The 23,640-nt window shown below is 37.0% G+C and overlaps 1 protein-coding gene across 7 annotated transcripts in view; it reads left to right on the top strand.

The window, feature by feature from the left end:
* EML4 (EMAP like 4) overlaps positions 1-23,640 on the top strand; it is a 166,695-nt gene that overhangs the window by 93,134 nt on the left and 49,921 nt on the right. For 6 of the 7 annotated variants that reach the window (XM_074897121.1, XM_074897119.1, XM_074897122.1 and 3 more), the window contains exons 3-7: positions 10,074-10,203; positions 15,794-15,967; positions 18,039-18,167; positions 21,225-21,250; positions 21,717-21,749. In XM_074897121.1, the coding sequence (XP_074753222.1) occupies positions 10,074-10,203; positions 15,794-15,967; positions 18,039-18,167; positions 21,225-21,250; positions 21,717-21,749 (492 nt within the window). The remainder of the gene's footprint in view (positions 1-10,073; positions 10,204-15,793; positions 15,968-18,038; positions 18,168-21,224; positions 21,251-21,716; positions 21,750-23,640) is intronic. The other variant, XM_074897123.1, reaches the window with a different exon arrangement.

The following is a 23,640-nucleotide window of genomic DNA, read 5'->3' as shown; positions in this document are numbered from 1 at the left end:
AAAATGCAAAAGCTGAAAATGATGAAAGTTTGCATTATTTTAGATGTGTCAGAGAGATCAAATTCCTTAATTAAGTGTTTTTGCAGTCTCTCTGCCAGATGGAAGGAAGTGATGATGCTTAATTGGCCTAGGCTCTGAATTCTGCCATTCTCTATTGCTTGCTAAGTGGTAGACTCTTGTCATCCCTGCTTATAAATGCAGCTTTTATCTACCCGATATGTGTTTCTGGTCTCATCAAGATTGAGAATTCCTTCTCTAACTCTGTGTAAATAGAGCTCTAGCAAGTATTTTGACTAAATCACTCTGCTGTCTGCTGTCCATTATGACAAAAAAAAAATGTCCAAGTGGAAAACTGGGCAAAATGTGGTCAACAGAGGACTTATTTTTGCCATTTAAATGCAGAGAAGCTTCGATATGCACAAACATGGCTAAAGACCTTTGTCTTGGAGCTAATTCCCAGCAAACACTGTGCACAGGCAGGGCAAACTTGCTGTGTTCTGCAAAATACCCTGGGCCATCTCCTTACTGGCACTTAGGGGGTCTTGGGGCCATACCAAGTTCTCTGGGTGAATTTGTTCAGGGAAAAATAAATTCATTCTTTCTGGGGGGGGGGAAGGGGAGTGTGGAATATCTAAATATCTTCAGCTTTGTGTTGTTACATCTCTACGATTAATGACAGCAGCATGTTACTGTGAAGAAAGAGATGGGGTTGTCAGCAGAGATGTACACATATGAGCTAATACACTGAATTTAAATGAGTTATGACAAATTGTCACTGTATTTAATTTGTGGTAGATGTGTCCTCATTGTGTTCAGCTACCCAGTACCACCAGGCAACATGTTAACTTCACTGTTTATCATGAAATCAGCTGCATATAGATGGTATAAAGAGTCACAAAAGAAAATGTTCACATATAGTCACTGGAATTTTATACAAGTCTAAAATTAGTCTTGAAGAATGAGCCTAAGATTAATATTGATTTAAACCTAAACATCAATATTTTAATAAATATTTCAAAAGAATTTCATGCATAGCTTTTTGCAATACCTTAGATTCTACTTTTGATTTCTGTCTTTCAAATTCATTCAGCAGATAAAAAACTCTTGAAATGTTTTAACAAAGAGAAATGTATTCTTTTTGTGAATAAGTAGGATTGGCAGAAGATCTGAATTGTCATACAGAAATACTCAAGGAGAAGTCATTGTTAATTTTTCTTTGAAGTATTTTATGGGTACATAACAGGCTCTTACTAGTCAAGTCATGGTTGCTGCAAAGGTAATTGTACTCCTCCAAAACTCTTTTTGGTCTTCATGATCCTGTCAAGGATCTGGATTTCTGCATTACAACAATTGTAGTTTCATGGTAAATAATATAGGTAGGTTTTTTTAAAAAAAAATTTGCTGAGGCGTTGATTCACAAAAGTATTTGCAACAGCCTTTAAATACATACTAAGATAAAAAATGAGTAAAGAGAATAGATGTGTATATATTATGTGAATACACTGAAAGAGATACGTTTAACTTGAAGTATGGCTACGCAATGAGATAAATACTTTTAAATAAACTGAACTTTGAAGAATCATAGTATCAGAAAAAGCTATCTATCTTTAATATTTCCATCAAACATTTGCTGCTGAAATGAGTTTTCTGAAATCTCTCGATTTTTTGTCTTGTTGCTACCTCAGCAGTGTCTTTGAAGAGGGTCTTTTTCACAGGCTAGAAATAACTGTTGTGAACAGACTGTGTCATGCTGAAAGGGAGAAATCCTGATCACTTTTTCACTGATTTTTCTCATGCTGAAGTTAAGAGCCCATCTTGGTGCAAGAAGAAATCTTCATTCTTTATGTTAGTTTGTCTGGATTGCATATCTGGTGAGCTCATTCTGTTCTTATTTTTCTTAGTCTTTTATTTTAGATTGACAGGTTGAATCAACCATAGTTGAAGATTTTTTTTTTTTTGCGTTATCTTTGTACGCTTTGTTTTTCTTACAGCTTTGTTGCATGCTTATTTTGAACTTAGTCCGGTTTTCAGTGAACAAATTCACATGAGCATGGGTAGATTTTAATTTCTAATCCATGGGCTATCAGTCAGGAAGTTGCTACCTGTGATTTTGTCTGTCTAGCCCTGTCTCAGAGGCCAGGTGTTCTTCATGCAGGGTTAGGTGTTCTGTGAACTGCATGAGATAAGAGAAAGAGTGAGGGTTTTCTTTTTTTTTTAGACACCTTAGTGCCTCCTAGGAAAGCATGAAGTGGAGATACTGTTTGAGGGAAATACCTCTAGTAGAGATTGCTACAGAATTAGCACTTGTCTGTTACTGCACAGTGAAAAGCAGACTGGGAGTGTTCACATGTGGCTTGTTTTCCTCTTTAGTATTTCTCAGTGCAAAGTAATTCTAAATAGATAAAATCTTTTCAGAATAAAAAGGCTGTGATAGTACTTCTCCATCTCTGCACACAGCTAGGAATACCTGCACGAAGGAGAAATTACCAGATCCAAAGATAGTGTTAAGGATTAGAAATGTGAAGGGACTTGATTAAGGAACAGGTCCCCAGCAGCTACAGGGTTTGGGGGGATTGTAGTGTGGCAGTGAATTTATGTTTGTCGTTTTTCCCTATCTTTCTCTCTTTTTAATAGATGGCTTGGTAAGAAGAATTTCTTTGGTGAGAAGTTCTTTGCTTTTGGCATCTCTGCGCTCTTGTTGCCACATGTCTCTGCTGTTGATGCATGGTTGATGCTGTTAACATTCACAAAAAGTTCCAAACCCAAAAGATTACCTGGACACCAAAGAAAAGGAAAGCATAAAGCAGCCTGGTACTTGTAGCTGCCAGCAAGATAGATTGGCTCGCAGCTGGTGCCCGGTAAACCTATTAAAATCTTCCAGGGTGTCAAAATGTATGTAACAGGAGAATTCATCCCTCAGGCTCTGGGTGTGGAGGCAAGTTTGTGGCACACAATGGCACTAGTAAAATGTCTCAGACTAATCATGTCACTGGGGTATGAGCTCTTGCCTGAAAAAGTGGCCATTTACCAGAAAGTATATCTGATGTCTGCCCATAGAGGAGCAAAGAGTTCATGTCCTTTTTCTGACTCAGAAGTAATGAGGAGGCTTGTCACGGGTTAAAGCTTTGGAGAAACATTTCCTATTGCTTGGACAAGAGTTGATATCAAATAACTCATATGCATCAACTCTCTAGGTGAAACTGAAGCAGTGGGTGGCAGTTTTCAGAGAGGATCTCCCATGACACTGCAAGCTGGCAGACTTAAGAAGCATTTATTTTCCTTAGAGCAGTGATCTTTGGGACCTGCAAAAGCAACTATGTACCGGAAATGCAGATATTTGTTTTAAATTTTCTTTTTCTATCTATTGTGTAGTGGATTTTTATAATAGGGACCTGTAGAGTTTTCCTTCCTTTCCTGCTCCTTTCTCTCATGTGAAACAGTGTCTCTGTTAAGTAGGAAAAATCCTAAGTAGCATCTCGCATCAAATTCCATCTTATTTCACTAATGTAGGCAAAGCACTTCAGATTATATTTTTACCTTATCTCAACAGTATTTTTATTTCAATAACATGGAGTAATTTTGTTTTATAATGAAAGCATAAGATAGACTTGCATTTGTGGTTTTAGTCTTAACACATTTTAATGTGCAGAATTGTTCTAATAACTGGGGCACGTCTAATCAGTAAATGTTAAAGGAACAGAAAATAGAAGTGTAGATAGGAAAATCCTTATGGTAGAGGTAGGACATAGGCTCTTATCCACACAACTAAAACTAACCTGGCAAGCTTGTATGTGTGTCATTTTACTCATGGGAATAGTCCAATTGAAGTCTGTAGGCTGCATGCTCGCATAACAAATAATGATACTCTTGAGGTCTAAATGGATTTTCCAGGTATTGGTTTTAGTGCCATCTGTTCTTTCTGCATTAAAATTATATTTTCTGCATTCCCCATTTTTTCCTATCTTCTCCTCTGTCATCTTTAGTGTTTTCTTTTTCTTCTATTATACTTACTATTGATGTTCTTCATGTGTTTTCCTTTATTCAAAGAATATGGATCTAGAGGGCATAAATGAACTAAAGATCACTAACCAGCTAAACCAAATTTAAGTAGAGAAGTGAAGAAGAAGAAAGTTCAATTCCACACCCCGCGCCCCCCCCCCCCCCCCCCCCCCCAACTTCTGTAACTTCATCCTGTTCACTGGAGAACATATTCAGAGCATTGTAGAGGAGTGTTTTTCAGTTGCGGTGATAAGTGTCCTCATATTTCTTCTGTATACTTCCTAGAGTTTTGGATGTGTTTTGTGCATTTGTGTGCTTTTTTTAGAACACTGTGGGCAAATTCTCCTGAGTGGTACTCTGCTGTTCTCCACGATGCTTCTCAAACTGAGAATTGCAACCTTGGAAGAGTTAAACGGTGCCACTTTTTCAAATAAGAACTGCTTGTTGTTTATAGTGTTTGAGTAGCTCTTTCATCACTGTTTGCCAGAGTATATCAAATTATTTCAGATTACTGTAGTTAAAGTTTTATTTCTTCTGCTTGGCTATAGGTCATTTGGCAGTTGGTTGAGGAAGTAGATGGTGCTTCTCTGAAAGTATCGCAAAATTATAAGATGGTAGGGAGGGAGGAAGAAAAGGGCTGTGTGGTTTGAATAAGCAATTGTCTTTCCCACACCGAAGAAGACTTCAGTTTCCCTGGGTAGTAAGATTTTAAATGCCTGCCCAAAGAGCCAAGCATCAGAACAGGGGCATGGCTCCCCTAGACTCTTCAGCTTTAAAGCTGAATCTTTAGGAGGATTAGTTACAGTTAGAAATGTGTGCATTGACAAGTCACTAACTATAAAAATTTTGTAGGAAATCTCTAAATAAATATGTATATTCTTAACATTGTAATTAGCTTATCTACTTACTGGGAGAGATTCACTTGCATCTCAAGATGTCGCATATTAACTTACCTCTATTCAGATAGTTCTGCCTTTAATAGAAGACAAATAATACACGTTTAATAGGTAGTTGCCAGTTGAGATTTATGAAATTTTACTTCAATTAAAATTAAATATAAAAAGGATTGTTTTTTTTCAGCTATATATGATTATTGTAAGAATATTAAAGTTTGTCAAAACTTAATTTTGCCTTAAAATTGGATTATTAAACAAGATTAAGTATGATCCATAGCTAATGAACCAAATTTTTTTTTCTGATTTATATTGGTCATTATTTGAGAACTAGTATCTTGCCCTGAGCTGTAACGTTTGTTCATGTAATAGAAGACGAGAACATTTTTTTCTGGTTAAAAACTGAATTAGAATTTGACTCTTACTGTGTAAGGGAAGTAGTTGAATAAAACAAAATGCTGAAGAAGAATTTCCCTACCCTTCATAATAGAATACTCTTTCTGAAAAGAGTCTTAGTGTGCTCCCAAGCTATTTCTTTGCCAGCATCTTCCATGAGCTGAAGGACTTGACATCCTTTGGAAGCAGAGCAGTGACTGTGGTTAGTTGCTTTGGTACAACTTAACATCTTGAAGTAAATTTAGGATTTGTCATAATTTCTAGTTTGTTTTTAATGTCTTTATTTTAGGAAGGAAGTGCAGATAAAATCATACGTTCTGCTACACTTAGAACTATTTCAGTCTGTTTTTCTGTGGCTCACCTGTGTGGGTTCTCTGGTGACTAATAGTGTGGTTGAACACACACTACATGCTTCTTTTTAGTAAGAGTACTAAATTGGATTTTTATCCTTCAAGCCATCAGTTTTATTTGCACAAAACCCCTAGGCATGTAATAGATTTGAAAGATAGAAATCTTTGTCAAGTTTTGTTGAAAATAAAGTATTCTAAGGTGGTTGAAGGAGTTGGATGTTGTATGCCTTCTTGTAACAAAAAAAAAGAAAAAGCAAGGTTAAAAAAAATGGTACAAGTAAATCTTTTTTTCTTTAATATTTAATTTGTTGAGCGTTTTGTTTTAAATCCACTTGAATGAAGTGTCTTAGTTTACATTGAAACTACCCGAAGAAAAGAAAGAAGGGTGTGTTTTTTCTTTAGAAGAAAGTCAGTTTACCTGTCAGGATATCAGCAAATACAAAGATATTAAGCAAATCATTGTTCCAGTTAACACAAATAATAACATAATAAACTGTATTTTGACATAAAAAACCTATAACTTTTGGGTTTAGGAAGAAGTGAATTACTAACTGATCCTCAGCTCTAGTACCTTATATGTATGTTTGGAAAGAAATGCTCTCATGTTATCACAGGACACACATTTTCAAAACTTACCACTGTCTCTTACAGCTTGGCTTGTTTTTCCCCTAGCTAATCAAGGCTGATAAAGAGTTGAAAATAGATTCTTGGTTTATTGTGGTCTGTTTTTTCTAATCCTACTTATCTTTCATTCACACACTTGTATACTTGACAGATGTTAATGAAATAGTTCTTTTGAACTCAACAGATATGTTGAAATTTATGGCAATTTAGGAAAATTATCAGAACGGAGATGAATCCATTATCCATAAAAGACATTTTTTACCACTTTGATCTCTCACAATTTGGCTTTAATCCTGGTCACCATACACTGGCTTTGATTTTACGTGCAGTTTATGTCTGGCTTTTGTTCCAAACTAACAGATAAAGCTGAGTGCTATTCAGTCTGAAAAATTTCAGACTGTTTATGCTAGTAGGTGACGTATGACATGATATTGGCAGAGATGTGCAATCCGAGGGCTGGGAGAACTCAATTGGTTTAGTTTATTGATCTGGAATTTGTGTTCTCCTGTGCCACTTCGTTATTTCTGTGAAGCGAAGTTGCTTGACTGCTATGGAAGACTGTCTCTGCAGTGAAGAAGGTTATAGTGTTATTAATTTTTGACATATTTTGACTGTAGAGATGCCCTTATTAAGAGTTGTGAAGAGAGCTGGATGTTTCTGGCTTGGCTTCTGACCTGGGCTTCTGACCTTGCTGGGAAAGATCCCAGTTGTGTATTTCTGACCCGTGGGCAACCAAGCTTCACTGCTCCACTGCCTGGGATGTGCACAGGGCTTAAACTTGCCCTTCCTCCCACAATGTAAAATTTAAATGCATTTTCTTTTCATATAATAGTTTACTTGATTTTTTATTTCCCCCCCTCCCTTTAAAAATAGGTATTCTGAAGGTCACTTTTGAATAGCTAGTTAAAAAGGTGTATATAGAGAGAGTCTGGAGGGGGGCTTACTTCTTAGGGGTGTTGGGTTTGGGATTTTTGTTTCTTTTTCATTGTTTTTGTTGTTTTTTACACTTTATTGTGTATTGAGTGTGGCACACTCAGCTGTGACTGACCAAGATTTTTTTCTGGAGTGTAAGAAACCCTGATATATTTTTTGACACTTTAAAAAAAAATAATCTTTCAATGCGGTTTTTCATAGTTATTGATGTTTTGGTCTGTGTCCAAATGTTTCGGTCACTTTTTCAATAAATGAATGATTGAAGAGATCAGGAATATGTCATTTTACAAAAATTGTTCTTACTTTGATTCAAAAATCTTCATCTCAAACTTAATTGTACATGTCACTTGTTGAAATTAGGAAGTACTCTGCAGATCTACCATCAATATCCACATTATCGAAAAGCAAGTAACTCAAACTGCCATATGGATCCTTTTTAAATTATTATTATTGCACTCATCATTGCATGGAGCAGTGTACGTTCCTGTTATGAGTATATATTGATGTACAGTTTTATTCATAATCAGTTTTGTCCTTGGATGTAACACTTTTCTTATCTAGTAGGGGGAATTCTTCTAGCTGTTGTCAGTGAACAAAATAGCAATGTGTTCCTTGCTTGAGAAAACTGACCAGTTTGTTCCTCATCTTATTAAGTTTGTGTACGCTGTCTGTAGCATTGTTCTTTACACTTTCCACAGAATGCTTTACCCACCCTACTGAGAATTACCGCCGTTATGTCTCCTGATTCACGTTTCTGGAAAGCTGTTCTAGTGCTGGTTGGAGAGGCATCGATTTATTACAATGAGCAGACGGAGATGTTAAGGTCATATGCAGTTCAAGAGTGAAGCATAGGCCTTGATATTATGCATCTTCACAAAGAAGATGATTTACTTTGTCACTGAAAATAAAAGAAGCTAATTTATAGGCTTCTAATACTAAAAATGCTTTTTAAGGTCATACACTTTTGTTCTTGCATCTAAGTACACAGGGGGGTAAAAATCTCTTAAGCTTTAGAGGTTTTGTACAGTATATTAACTTTAAAAATAAAATCTGTATTCCAAATGTGTATGTTTCAAGTAAAACAGTCTCTAAGAAGTACTGGTTGGAAGGAATCACACTAAGTTGATTTAGGCACAATTTAGGAAGAGCAATGATCACTGCAGTGTTTCTGTATCTAAGTGTGTCTTTACTTTCTTCAGATTTCCTTTATTCTCATTTCTGCCTGGGATATTCTGTATGCTCCTTTTGCTTTTCCTGATCTGAATTTTCAGATGTGGTCACATGCTGCTTGGTGTGTTTAAAGCAATATATGGTTAGTGCAGGTCAGGCCATTTCTGCCATCTTCCCAGTAATTCTGAAATCTAATATTTCCTCTATGGGTATCTCTCGGATGTAAAGTCCTTGTTTAAAATAAGAATTAATTTGCCTCTCAGCCTGCCTGATAGAACTGCGATGTGACAGATGGACCGAATTCTGGTATTGTTTAAATGATGCATCTGTGCGAGTTTACACTCAGCGTGCTGAGCAGTTGATTCTCCCTCACTGCTTTTTTACTCCTTTCTTTTATCTTCAATGTGTGGCCTCATGCCTTATCTATCTCACACTATTCCAAGCCTGCCATGAACACAGACATGTTATTTTCCTGTCAGTCGTGTCCTTCATGCTTGTTGCTGAAGTCAGAGGGGCTGGACATCACAACCCCGTGAGATGCGGTAGCAACTTGCTGTTTCTGAAATGGGGATGGGGCACAGAAAGGGGGTCAAAAGTGACTGCTGATTTTTGGATGCTTAATGTCAGATTAGCCCAGGGATTTTCTCAGGGCATGTAATGCTTCAGAGGTGAAAAGCACAAATTTAGCACTTGGGGCGAAGGAAGAGGCAAAACTCATTTTCTGAGTAAGACCTTAAAAATAAGACAGGCATGCAAAAAAGGCGACACACACACAACTAGTGGGAAAGGGTGAAATGTCAGGTTCGAGTAAAATGCCTTGTATTTCACCGGCGGTCTGTGACAGAGGCAAGTCTGGCAGCCAATTGCCAGGCTAGCGTTCAGCTCTTTAAATAGAAGAGCCTTCACTCCTCCGTCTTCCTTGCAATCCCCTCCCACATTCACTGCATAGTTTCAAACTTCTGCAATGAGTGAAGTTGGCATCTGACAGACAACAGCCTTCTTCACATATACAGTCTTGATTCATCCCTGGAGGGAGTCTGTAATGTTTGCTGGATGTAGCAGATGTTCTATGGAGTGAAATATATCAGAAACTTAATAACTATGCCATAGCGTGTATAATATAATGTGGAAGGGGTAGCTGAAAACAAGTTGAAAATCTTCATTTTTAGATGAAGAACACAGGATCACAACCCTTAAATAACCTATTTTTTTTCAGTATAGACAGGGCTTCTGTCTGCAACTTCTTTGAACTTTAGTAAAAGACAAACCAATTGAAAACAACAAACCTCATGGTGTTATCTGAGCTGTGATGGTTTTGAACAACAGAGCTGAAATAATCAGATTGTCTGTCCAGCAGCTGTTGGAGCTAACCAGCTTCCAAAGGCTAGCTGTAATCTATAAGTCTTCCTGTGGATCACAACTGGAAGAAGATGTGGCTGAATTTAATGTATTTGCTGGCAGCATGGCAGTAGAAAAGTTGACCTCTGTCAGAGCGTATTCTTGCTTGTCTTAGTGTCCCAGGTCTCCCATCTCCAGCTGCCTAGCTTTCATAAATGTCTGTCACTGGATATAGGCTAGATAGTTGTCCTGAATGCTGGGGCTGGTGCCCTGTGATACCAGATCCACATCCAAGAGCTTTTGCTTTTTCAGATGGATCTTTGAATACAGCTGTAAAACCTCATGTTCTTCAATATTACTTTTTTTCTAGGTCAACCAAGTCTCCGAGAAGCTATCTCAATGTCCTGTATAACTAATGGGAGTACAGGAAGCAGGAAAACAAGCCATGGTTCCTCTGTTTCTGTTGCCAGAAAAGAAACTCTTTCATCCGCTGCAAAAAGGTACCGACTTGCTATTAAAATTGAAATTGCTTTTTTTAAAAAAAAAACCCAAACAAATAGAGCAAGAGTTTGATTTTTGCCTCTGCATGACCCTCAGCAGAGCTTCCTGAAGTCTAGTAAAGCGCAAATAAACTTTGGAGATGTACCATGCTGTTGGACTGCTTGCATCAGGGTTCTAAAAAGAATTTATAAATAGAGAGTATTTCTATAAAGTATAGTGTCCAAAATGCATCCTTGCTAAGGGACAGAATGGGCAAATGTATTTCCAGTACAAATGGACAGTTTTTCCTTCTGGTATTCATCTGCATCTTTATTTTTTCCCAAGGAAATTAAAGGACAAAACTGCCTCCATTGTCTGGAGTGTAAATAGTAGACAATAGTAAAATAGCTATGAAACAATACTGAACTGTGTAAGATAAAAGTTTACATTTTAATGTAGAAAATCTTAACCCAAAATATGGCTACTTAGTCTTTATGAAGAATATCTGTATCAGATCTCAAATGTGTAGAAATAACACTGCATGAGTATTTGTAAGCCAGATGAGCCAAGCACCAAACAGTAGCTTTCCCCCTCATGTAATGTTTTCAACTGCATACAGTAAACAGAGTGTTTGTATAACTACTTTCTTCTACGGGTCTGTCAGACAGCGATTACATGGCTTTTTTAATCAGTAGGGTTTTCACCTATTTCTGTTTGTTGGGAAGAACAGGCTGCCCGGCACAGCCCCAGGACAGACAATACTCTAACATAAAACTGTGGTAAATTATGTGAACAAATTCTTGGCCTCTGTAGAGTAATCTGGTAACTCCAGTGGCTGGTTTATCTTCTAGTGTGGCTGTAAATACTGTGCTATACAACAAGACAGGGAAATTATATACTTCACGGAATAAAAATGCTGTATGCAAATATAAACTGTATGAGAACAAACCAAAAAAAGGTTTAGCACCCTTTGGAATTTGGAAAGCAAGGGTAATGCCCTGATCTTTGTTCTTCTCCATTGATTGTGTAGAGTTGCATATCTTTCTTTTTATTGAATCCTTATGTTTACTTTTTAACAATAAATCAGAAAGTGATCACTGTGTGTCTCTGCTAGTGTGACAGGCACCGGGACAAAAGACATTCCTGGAGGAAGGTATTGCTTAGCGCTTTTCCATTAATCTTACCTCTGTGGCTCTTGGCACTTTGACGAGAGCCAGCCCAGTTCCCGTGGTGTTAGGCTTGCGTTTGCACTGAATCACCTTCTTGATTCATTGGCTGCTCAACACTTGACTACAGAAGAAGAGCAGAATAGAGTGGCTGGCATCCCTTTCATCTGAGTTAAGGTCTTTAAAAGGAGACCTGGATAGGCCAAAAGACGAAAGCCTTAATATGCAGAGGGCAGCTCTCCCCAGGCACCCAAATAACTGTCCACGGGAGGTTTGGTGCTTCCAATGCATCTGAAGATAATGCAACTCCGTTCTTCATGGCTTGTTTTAGGAAGGCTTAAGGTCCCCTCTTTAGTTACCTTTTCAGCAGTTCCTTTCACTATCCTGTCTTTATACACTCCCATGAAATTTGTTTGGTATTTCTAAGAAGATAGACTTGCCCTTTTCTAAAATGATCAGTTCAAAAAAGGTGAAAGAAAATGTCAGATCTTGGAGTTTGTGGTTGTCGTTTTTTAACAACAGGAAAACTGTTCAGTGCCAAATAGCATTCCTAGTAGGCAACATAAGTAGGAGACATTTCCCTAAAGTTAGGGTAAATGTATCTATTTCTGACATTCTTGTCACAGTTGAAAAGGAAGGAGGCCAAAGGAGAGTATTGGCTGGTCATGGGATGCTTCACATCAACTTGTCAGGGCTTTTCTTCTGGCCGTAGGTTGAACTGGTGCAGTAGGTGGACATGGTCATCTATTGATGTAGAATTACGCTAAGTTGCCAAACAGCCCCCATAACCTGCCTATAGCTTTTCATGTTCTAAATATATGTAGCCATACATCTAGTCACAAATAACAGAAAGCCTACTTGTGTGCAAACTGTGATTGTTGTTGAAGTTTAGTGTCTGAATTTTGTGCAGTCTTAATGTTGGACATTTCTGGGGCTCTGGCCTCTATAGACCTGCCGTCTTTGAGAATTTCTTCTGTTTCATTTCCTGGACTGTTCAATCCTTGTTCTACCAACCTGAACACTGAGATAATGGAGATGATCTGATGACTCAATAGCTGCACAGCAGCAGCATGTCTCATTTCAACAAAAGTATGCTAAAATATCAGCTGTCACTAAAACTAGAGCCCAGGCATACACCATGAACAACAGGTAGATGATGTCCCATCAACAGAGATTAATTCATTTACATGTTGGGAAAATGTCATCTCTATAGTCTACAACTGACTCGTGATAGAGATTGCAAAACACTTTAGAGCAAAAACCATGCTACATACCTTGTATTGTCACTACAGTTGGAAACAGGTTTGTACTGCATTCTACAGATGACTTTCACAAAGACCTGCTTGATCATTTTCATTAGGACTAAACATTCTTCTGAAAATGGCTTCTGGTAAGAGTAGTTTTCATGTTTCAGAATGGCCACCCTTCACAATAGCTGCCAATGTGTTGTGGTCCAAAGGATAAAACATTGTGTTAAGTGAAACTAGAGTATCTGCAGAATTAGGACAGCTAGTAATACTCACATGTAGACTAAAGAAATGCCTTATCGAGTTGGGATTTGGAAAGAATTTTTGGATGCTTTAAATGATTGTTTCCCAGAACAACTAGTCTTTAGAAACCCACAAGAAAAGGTGCTGGTCTTGATTTGGTTTCAGCTGTTGCACAAGATCTAGTTCAAGAGGTATTAGTTGGAGAGCTGCTCTGTAATAGCAGTTATAATACGATTAAGTGGAAGATTTCAGCAGGAGAGAGCAAACAAAATAAATTCAGCACAAAAATATTCAATAGCAAGGCTGACACATACCTACGTGACTTACTTTCACATTAAAATGGCAATCGAAAAAGAAGCCCACTTGCAACCTGGTGGTAGATGAAAGAAAGCACTGTGTTGGAACCCAAGGTACACTTTGTGCTGCTTGGAGAAACCAGAGTGGTCCAGTGACTCTCGTGGCCCAACAGAGAATTTAAGGATTGAACCTAATGACAGAGGTGTGAAACATAGTCCACAGCTGACAAGCTCAGTGAAGCCATTGAAGAGATTCCCACATTGAACCTGTGGTTTCTAGGAGATGGATCAGATGAGCTAAAGGAATTTAGGTAAGAACACAGAAAATACGAGACCAAATTGCTAAGTTAGATGATACGCTGCTGTCAGCAGGTGGCATTCAGCTGAGCATGGTAGAGGAATGCAGAGGGGAGTTGCAGGAGTGCTGGTGTATCATTGTAAACAGGATATTAAAAAAAATATGGGGAAAGGGACTGCAGGTCCTCACTGGTGAGCTCCTTTATGCCCATCATCAGAGACAAAACATGGTACCAGGTGAGCCGTTGTTCTGACCAAGTAGGACTATGCTTTGTAGACTTGCAAGCTGGAGTTATGGAAGTCACTACATCTGTATATTCTCTCTCCTCCTGCATCCCTCATCTCTTTTACTATTATTAGACTGTATTTTGAAATCCCCAAGTAGAATAAAAGTGAAAATTGGAAACATGTCTTCCTGAAAGATGATTTATTTAAAGAAAAAAAAAAAAGGGGGGGGGGGAGGGGACGGAGAAAAAAAAAGGAGAGGTCTGTCCTAGTGGATGGACTTTGTTGTGAGAAATCCTGTATTTATGGACGAATTAATACAGAGGTCTATGAGTGTACCTGTTGGATTAGAAGTAGAGACACTCTTCTTTAATGACTAGAGATTCCAAGAATTTATTTAGCTACACTGCATTTCTTGCCACAGACTGAAAAGTTTAAGAATGTCTAGTGTGCTTTTGCATCTAGCAACGCAAGCTAAGTCTTTTGATTAAAAAAATAGTAATTTTTATGCTTCTAGTTAATCAAGGACTTCTGGCTATAAATTATTAACCAAACCCTCACAGTTCTTCAAGCTTTGTTCTCTATGATCCTGTGCCCTCAAGAAATGTGAAAGCTCTTTTTGTTCTGTTTTTCTGTAAGATAAATGTAACTTTGATGGATTATATTGACATTATTAACTAGTAAATATGGTTTACAGAAGAAATCCTGAGTGATCCTTATAAATGTATTTTGGGTTTTATATTTTTCATGTTTTGACCTGTTCTTCAGTTCTTTTTTGGAAGCATTTAGAAAAGTTGAGGGATTTGCCTTGGTGGTAGATGATATACTTTAATGGAAATAAATGAAACAAAAAGAGGGTTCTATGAATGTTATATTAAAATCAGAAGCCCATTTTTATTCGTTTATTTTGAATATTGTCTTACTGGTTTTTATTGTTTCATGGGGAAAGGTAAATGGTAACACAAATAATTAAGATTATACAAGGGTTGGGGGGGATTGGTGAGAGGGAATAGAAATCTGGATTTTCCCCTTCAGAAAGATACTATTTCTTTTTTACTTTGCAGGTTACTTTAAACTTAAGAGAAAAATCTTCCTTTTTACCTTTATAGCCGGTGTTTGTATCTTGCTTTGTTCACTGAGAAATATATCTTGGAAGATTTTTTTTTTAATCTTAAAAAAAATAAAGCCGGACTGTACTATGGAATACTCTTCTCTTTCAGATGCTGCTATTGTTTCTGTGATTCAGTATATTGCCAAGCATGCTATTTTATAGAATAGCCTTTTAATTAGTCTTTCTGTTTACTTAGTGGACCTATGGTTAGGTTGTTAGTGACATGCATTTAAAGCTGTTTCAAATGTTAACCTAATAAATACAGCACTATGAAAACAAAACTGTATTCTCAGCTGTCATTTACTGAAGGCATTAAAGAAGTAGCAAGACAGTCTGAGTTAGTCAGCCACAGATCAAAGCAGCAATGAGTTTTCAGGAATGATTTCCTTTGAACTCTGGTGCCCCCAGGGAGAGCACAAGGATCAGTAACAGCATTTCACTCTTTCCATGATAGCGCAAAGATGAGCAGTATCACATACATGTGCAGAAATACAGAGACAGGTATAGTTTCATGGCAGGCTCAAGCTAATTTAAGATAGTGCAAGTCACACTCCTACCTTTCGCTTGCACTGAGCCTTGGCTGGCAGCGTGGTGAGATGGTCAATGAGCTGCACCAGACAATGGGTTTTTTTTGTTCTGAGGGATGGTAGACTCGTGGTGCATCAACTTGTATCAGCTTTGAATGCTGTAGAAGCTCCTGCAGATGAAAGAAACACTGAAGTCAAAGTCATATTCATTTTAAAATCAGAGAGTAAACTTAGTGCAACTACACAGTAAAAAATAAGTACATAATCTTCCATGCCCCCCTCACCTTTTTTGGTTTTGGAGTTCGTGAGTACATCTTAAATCAGCAATGTGCTAACCTGAAAAGAGTGAGTAAATAATCAATGTTCTTTCAGTGTTTATATATAGTAAATTGTTACATGCTTCTCCCATCGTCTCACAGAGGGCATTTTCTCCCATCTTTTTAATTTATTTGCTTGTTCTCTTTTGTTTTTCCCCCTATGTTATACTTTATTTTACAGCGGTACAGAAAAAAAGAAGGAAAAACCTCCAGGACAGAAAGAAAAAAAAGAGGAATCTCATTCTAATGATCAAAGTCCACAAACTCAAGCATCACCTTCTCCCCAGCCCTCCTCACAGACTCTCCAAACACACAGGCAAACTCAAGAAAGCAAGAGTTCTGCTGCAGCTAAAAGGTTTTCACAGTACCACACTACAGAACTGGAAAATTATTGTAATGATAACGAGTTCATATTTGAAAAGTCGTCACATGAAATAGTTTCAATCTCATGATCAAGTTAATAATGTTTTATATTTTTTGTGCTACAGAAGATGCATTCAACATGCATTGAAACAGAGCAAATATGTAAAAGTGTAGTTTTTCTTGGAGTAAATTTTTAAGATTACAAAGGGGTTTTTTTTGTTGTCTGTGATTGAAATCCTGATATGGTAGATTACTTATAATCAGTCATTATTCTAAAATATGACTGACTTGATCCTTCTCAAAATATACTTCACAGGTAGCTGAGTTGTGGAGTGTATTTTGCACATAGCCATTTACTATATCTTGTAACAACATTTTTTAAATATTCGTATCATTGTAACTCTTCCTTCAGGAGTTTTTCTTCTCAAATTATTGTAAAGTGACTGCAGTTCAGATTTCTTTTACGGCCCTTCACTTTTTAATTCCTTCTAGGTTGCAGGGTGGTTCACTTCATTTTTATTTTGATTCTTTACATGAGTGAAGCTCTGCTTTTACACCAAATCATAGAACTGCTTGACTTGAGTGAATGTAGGAGTTTATTTAGGATTGCCTCCAAGTTCCCACTCATTTCAGTGGGAATTAGGCACAGAAAAAATGAGAAAATGGATTTTAAGATTTGGGTGATTATATCTGAGTTTCAAAACTATGCATATCACTCAGTGTGTTTTCTTTTTTTTTTTTTTTTTGTACATTGTCACCTTACTGTTTTGGAAGGTGTGAAATTTTCTTTTATTGTTTAACATTTAGGAGACGGAAACAATCTCTTAAATAAATGAAATTTATTCTTCTGTAATTTACTGTAGTTCACAGGATTATGTTGTCTTGCATTGCTTGAATTCACAGCTCTAATAAATATTTGAACTTTCACTTGACTGATGCATGTTATAACACTTCATAGAGGCTCTGTCTCCATGTCTTGCACAAACTCTTAAGTTGTCTGAAGCTGAACTTGCGGCCTGTTCTCCTGCCTGGTATCTCACTGTAAAGATGTTTGTCTGAAGTCTCGCTTACTAATCTTTTGCAGTGTGGGGGGAAAAAAAAAAAAAAAAAAGCCTTTTTTTGTCTCCTAATGGTTTAACTTGATTTGATTAAGTTGTTCGTCGCAGGACCTTTCAGCCTCTTGAGGTGCTGTGGAAGAAGCTTGCCATTTCTAAGGTTGCAGTTCAGGACTTACTCCTGCAAAAAGCATTTCTGACGGGATGAAGTATGATATTGTTAGCAGGACATATGCAGACTCTAAATCAGATGGTTGAAGAATAATCTGGACTAGATCACTTTTAGATGTGTTTTCCATGATTAATATGTGTGTGAAATTAATGAACTAGTGACTGCAAAACTTGCAAGTTCCCATTAGTGTAAATTGGCTACAATAAGACGGCTGAAAAATTATATCAGAATTCATGGATTTAATAGTCTGTAGTATTGGACCAAACCTGGCTTGCCTCATTCATGCAAGAAGTTTGCAGACAATCGTTTCAAAGATTAAAGTCATTAATGTTATTTAGAATGTGCTGTCTGCAAAACAGCCGTATGAAACTGTAATCTAATAAAACTGTTCTGTCTCAGAAATCAGTGTGTTAAAGTTGGTGAACAGTTAATCAGGGAAAAAAGTTCTACTTTTCTTTGTTACTTTCTTAAGCTTTTTTTTTTCATAATTTATTCTTTAAGGCTAATATACTGTAGCCTCATTTTTTTTTCCACTTTTGCAATTTGTTAGCAATATAGTAATGAAGTACAGAGTTACTTTGTTCAAGTTTTTATGTAAGAACATTTGGAAATGGAAAGGAATGGATAAAACATTTGGCAACTGTCTTGCTCAGTTGTTTTCATTCATCCAGTTAGAACTTTTTGACTAATCTTTTTTTCCTGTTTCATGCTTCAGCTTGAAGGAAGACCTAGCTCTGCTTTTGTCTCCTGCTGCTTGATCTGTCTGTTGCATACCAGTTCCAGTCTTGATTATCTTATTATGTTGTCATTTTAAAATATAATTTTGTTTCTTCTAGCATAAAGAAATCCTTGACTGCTGAAAAACCTCACAGCACCTGGGAGAGTTCAGATGACAGTCGTAACAAGCTGCTGAGAGTAGCATCAACATCTAAATTAATATCAAAAGTGGCAAAGAATGCAGATAAGTATGTATCAGTTTGGTAGATAAAAGCAAGTGAACTTTAAAGTCAAAATATTATGAAATTGCATTATTTTGGTGAATTTATTTATGTATATGCTAAGACCATTTGCATCTTTGTTTTTACCAGGAGTAATTACTTGCATAGCCTGCCAGTATGGCACTCCAGGTGCCTGTGGAATCTTAAAATTATTATAAAATGTGAATGCAGGATTTGAGCGTAAATATAATGTTGCCTATTTGGGTTAGAAGAATTTATACACCGTGAGTTAAGATTTATGGCTTAATGCCATTGTTGTGAAGCTCCCAACCATTTTTTTACTAATTAAAACTGATTTGAAAATGTAATTTACTGGATTTCACATAGTATGTATATTTCTAAAGCATACTGTAATAGTAAAAATATCCTTTTATGATTTCAGGTAGGTCTCTCCAATTAACTGTTTTAACAGCTTCCTGATTAAAGGTTCTAGATAATAGGCAGGGATCTTCATTTCAGCGTCACCTTCAGTAGGTGATGTGCTGTAGTCCATCATTCCTCTTGCGCTCTTCTTCAGCAGCAGGTTTTCTCAGTTTGTGGTCTTCAGTGGAGGCCTTGCTGGGGCTGAATAGCACAGAATAGTTACTTCTACTCCTGTCAGCACAGGACAAGAGTTTGCTTTTTTTGCTGTAACTCCACGTTGTTGGGCCCTATTGTGACCCACATGTTGTCCTCCATACTCTTTGCCAATTGGGCTTCTGACTTTGTATTCACACACTTAGTTTCTTTTTATTGACTTTGTTGACATTTTGCTGAATTCGTTGAAGTTGTTGCGTTGACTTTTTGACTGACCCCTCTCATATTTGCCGAGATCCCCCCAGCGTGCTGGCAGCTTCTCCCAGCTTGATGTTGTCTGCAGATATCATATATCACCTCATTAATCTTCATCCAAATAGCCATTAACTGGTCCAAGGCAGAACCCATCCCTCTATGACAAATAAAACTCTTCAGACCCTTCAGTATAATTTCCAGTCTTTTTATGATTGTGTCTGTAGTGCTCTCCTTAGCTTGCATATAAGATTGTCAAATGCATACTTAGAGTCAAGAGCTGTGCAAGTGCATTCCTTCTTCCCTAGGAATGGGAAGAACAAAAACATCTTAAATTAATCTTGGGTGTGGATATCAGCACGTTTACTAAAGGCTTTATGTTTAGCCTGAAGAGCTCTGCAGAGCAGTGAAGTGTTGTGTGTGAGGGATTATGGGTTATGTATTTTGCAAGTATTTCTTTTGCTTTTGTAATTGGTTTTCACTGTTGGAATTTAAAAGCCCTTTGGCAATTTAGATGATAGTAGGGTACTGCTAGATAATATTTTGGAATGAGAAAATCCTCTTTATTTCTATTTACCAAGTTTCTTTTCTTGGCTTTTGTTATGCTACTAAAATATCTTTAACAATGTGGTATATACTTAAAATCTGCTAATAATAATTGAAAAAATTGCTTTTATTGACTTTTTTATATTTGTTCAGACATGTCAAAATACAGATATCTTGTTTCTTTTGCCTGTGATTCTGTTTATTTTGTAAAAGACTTTAATGCTGGCCTTCTACAGTCTAATGTAGGAAAAAAATCAGGTATCTAATAAAAGACTTGACAAGGGAAGATTAAGATTACTTATTGTTAGAGAAACTTGTCCATAACTTGAAGCTGTTGTAAAGTATTTGGCAAAAAACAAAGCTTCAAACATTATCTCAGTTGCAGGCCATCGTCTGATTGAAGGCTGGGTGTTCTGTTGTTTGAGTACCTTGTTTTTATGCTCAGATTTATAAAAGCACTATTTGCATTCAAGAGCACACATTAATACTTATTTCTTACATCCTGTGTGCCCAGTATCTAAAGGAATTGATTATATTGACATATTGTTACATTTTATTTGTCATTCCCAATTAAGAAATGTTGGCCTAATCTGCCTGAAGTTATCAGTCTTGTGCAAGGGAATAGAATTCAGTCCCTAATGTGGGCCCCAGGACAGAAATGTTTTACATATGATTTGCACTACCAGCCCAGGATATGAACTTGGTTTACTAAGCTCAGTCTTTAAGCCAGCACCGAGCTGTAAATCAGTCTGATAAAGCCATAAGAAGTAGGAGGGTTCCCATGCAGCCCTTTGGTGTTTTTCAGGCAAGACTGGGAATCCAGTTTTAATTTTTCATTTGTCAGTGTGGTGAAGGGCGATTCTACCAATAGCCAGAGATTACTTTCTTCATGCATATGCCTGACCCTTTGTCACTGTTACAAAAATTTGACCTCCATCCAGCTAAAAATACTGGATGCCACTCATACCTTCCTGCTGCATTTCAAATGAATTCAGTAGGGGGGTTTTATGCAATACATTCTCCTATCAAGGAGTGTTACTGTGGTAAGAAGTAGCTCTGATGCTGGAAATTAGTATTTCTTCCCTCTTCACAAAAAAGGATTGAGGTTTTTTGTGAAGAGTTCATTTCTGGTTCTGGTGAGGAAAGACATCCCAGCTGCACTCCTTTGAAGACTTTGTGTTCTATATCCAGTAACGCTGCATAGATCCTGTTTAAATGAAACTGCAGCTTGCTTACATTTAATCCATGCATCCAACAGGGTTAATTCCTAGAAAAATTTGTGTTGTTGTGTGTTGACAGCTTATTTTGACAGGTGTTAAATGCTTTGTATGCAGGCCTGAGGGTGTTTGGCAGCTTAAAACATTTGTTTTTTACAGGTTTCTCTCAAGATGGAATTTTCCGTGCACAAAGAATATGCCCTCCATAATTTATTTTTAAAAGCTTTTTGTATTTTGTTGTTATCACAGTAATTCTTAGGAACCCTTGCCATAGGGCCAAAGACTTTAAGTTACTCAAAAGATAGAGAACTGCATAGAATAGTATAATGGTAAAATACACTCTGGTGACCAAGATTAGTTGTTTAGCATCCTATACTACATAGTTATGCTGTACACAGAATCTGATGAGATTGCTAAATGCAGTAATGTGTAAGAAATGGTTTGATAACTGTTTCACATAATATTAACTATATTATTTTGAATTTTTCCTTAGGCACAAAGATGTCATCATCAGCCAAGGTAAATAAAACCATTTATTTTTGAATACTGGATTAAGTTGAAAAGATTTGCTTTTGACTGAGCAGTATTTCATGTAAAAAAAAAAAACAAACAAAACAAACATTGGGACGTATGCTTATGCAACAGGGATATAGACCTAAAATAGCATTAATAATTACTCCAAGAATTCATCTGGCCAAATGTTACTAAAGACCTGTATAAGGATCTTTGTAATGATGGAGAAATGCCTTATCAAATTGGATATTTAGGAAGGACAGAAATTTTTGGTGGGTGGTGGGAGGATTAATTTTACTTTTGTGAAATAAAAAAACCTTTTCTGATTATTTTCTCTGTGTGTATGTGCATAAATAGAGGTTTTGAAAACAAAAATCTTAAGTTTTGACCTGTGTGCCAGTCTTCGTCCAAGCAGGTGTGAGTGAGACTTTAGAAATAGTTTTAAGATATTTTATTTCTGTCCCATAACCAGCAAAAATGTCAACTCGTGAAAAAAACAGCCAAGGTAAGAATTGAGCTATGCCCTTTGGTCGCTTTCTAATTTAGCACTCTCACGAATCTTTTATTTGGCTTTTCACCATCAAAGAGCATCAGTGCATGATCTCTTAAAAACTGACCATTCAAGTAAATATTTCAACTTTCTTATTATGGAAATATATCTGCATATACATGTTGCAATCTATGGGAATTATTTGGGGGTAGCCTAAAATAAATTACTACATGCATAATTTCCTCAGAGAGGAATGTGTGTTCAAATAAGGTTCTAGAAGTCTTGCGTTGTTGCCTAAGATATCAGAATATTATGAACTGCCAACTAAAAGATTGTTTTATCTCAGCTTTCTGTCTTGCCAATATTACAACATATGCACACTTATCAGACAAGAACAGAGACTGAGGGTTTTAATACAGTCTCCTAAAATGAAAAATGAGTCTCTTCTAAAGTGCAAAGTCTTTGCACCGATGAATCTTGCATTCTGTGGCTACCTGCTGCTGCTGGCTTGTTCAGACAGGAAAAGGAGCCATCTATCTGAACGTGGTGGGACGTGACAACAAAAGAAATCTACTACTTGTGTTGCAAACTAGTCTGCTTTCATGTCCTGCAAACTGTACTGAAGCATGCAGTTTCAAAACTAAAGCATGTAACCCAATTGCATGCTGTACACAACATATATCTATGTCCAGAGGTTCTGTCTCATGCTTTTTTGCTGCTAATTAACAAATCTGTAGTCTCCAAATTCTGTGCTGTAGGCAAGGTTGCATTACACACTGTTTGATTACTTTTGGTCGTCTTTGATTTTTCTTTCAAAAACAAAACAACATGCAAATTTTTTGGAAGTTAGTATGTGAATTGTTGTAATGAAAGCAAAATCAACTTGAATCCAATGGCTTTATCTTTCTCTAATTAATAATTCATTTCTCAAATTCATAATTCACAATATTCTAAATTGATGCTTACCAAAAGCACACTTCGATGACAAAAGGGGTGAAAGAGGGTGCATGAGCATCAGGAACAAAGAAGAAATGTTTCTTTATGCCAGGTTGCTTAACACCAGCCGTGGAACGGTACATATGTGCAACAACAGTTACTGTAAAAAGAAAACTAATCAGTAGTGTCCAGACCAGCTGCAATTTCGTTTTGCAAGAATTAAATAAAACTGTTATATTAAAAATACCTTTTCTACTAAACACAGCTTTTCACAAAACCAAGTTGCATACAGCTAAAATACCTTCAATACCAGTTCTTTCCTTACAATGTGCTTCTGCAATTCTACGTATTCTGCCAAGAATGGACCGTCCTTCAGTTCTCTCATCCTGGTAGCTGTAACTTCCATGGCCTTGATGTGTACCCTGCTATCTGTTGCATCACTCTGCAGATGATGTTAGCTTTCCCTGAATGATGAACGGGTACCTGCCGTGTGTCATGCCATAGTCTGTTCTGAGCCCGGCTGCAATGAAAGAGAAATATGATGCAGATGACAGTGGCGTCACAAGTATGGAAGATGGAGAGAAAGTCTTGTCATAGAAAATGCGTTTACTAACATTTTAAACATGTAGTGGCAAAACATCATTCTGCCTTTAATATGGATGAAGTTGCAATTAGCAGGATTCAGGCTCCCAAGATGTGATTTTTTTTATATGGACCAGTGAATGTATTTTTTGACAGCTTTTAGAGTATGTGCCTCTGTGTGTGGGTGTAAGGCATGTTAGGCGTTGTATTTACTGCCACAGAAGTAACCACCTGTCAGTGTAGTTGCAGAGGGTCCTCCCATACTTTCCAGTATAAGCTCAGAAATACTCAGCCAATTCCCTGTAGTACAATGTCCTGTTCGGCACAGGTGACTTTAGCCTGTTTCGTACTTGATAGTTGCCACATAAATAAACCAACCAATTTCCAC

The sequence above is a fragment of the Athene noctua genome, chromosome 1 (assembly GCF_965140245.1).
Source record: "Athene noctua chromosome 1, bAthNoc1.hap1.1, whole genome shotgun sequence".
Classification (NCBI taxonomy): Eukaryota; Metazoa; Chordata; class Aves; order Strigiformes; family Strigidae; genus Athene; species Athene noctua.
The sequence above is the reverse complement of the archived record's forward strand: the minus strand, read 5'-3'. Positions and strand labels throughout refer to the sequence as shown.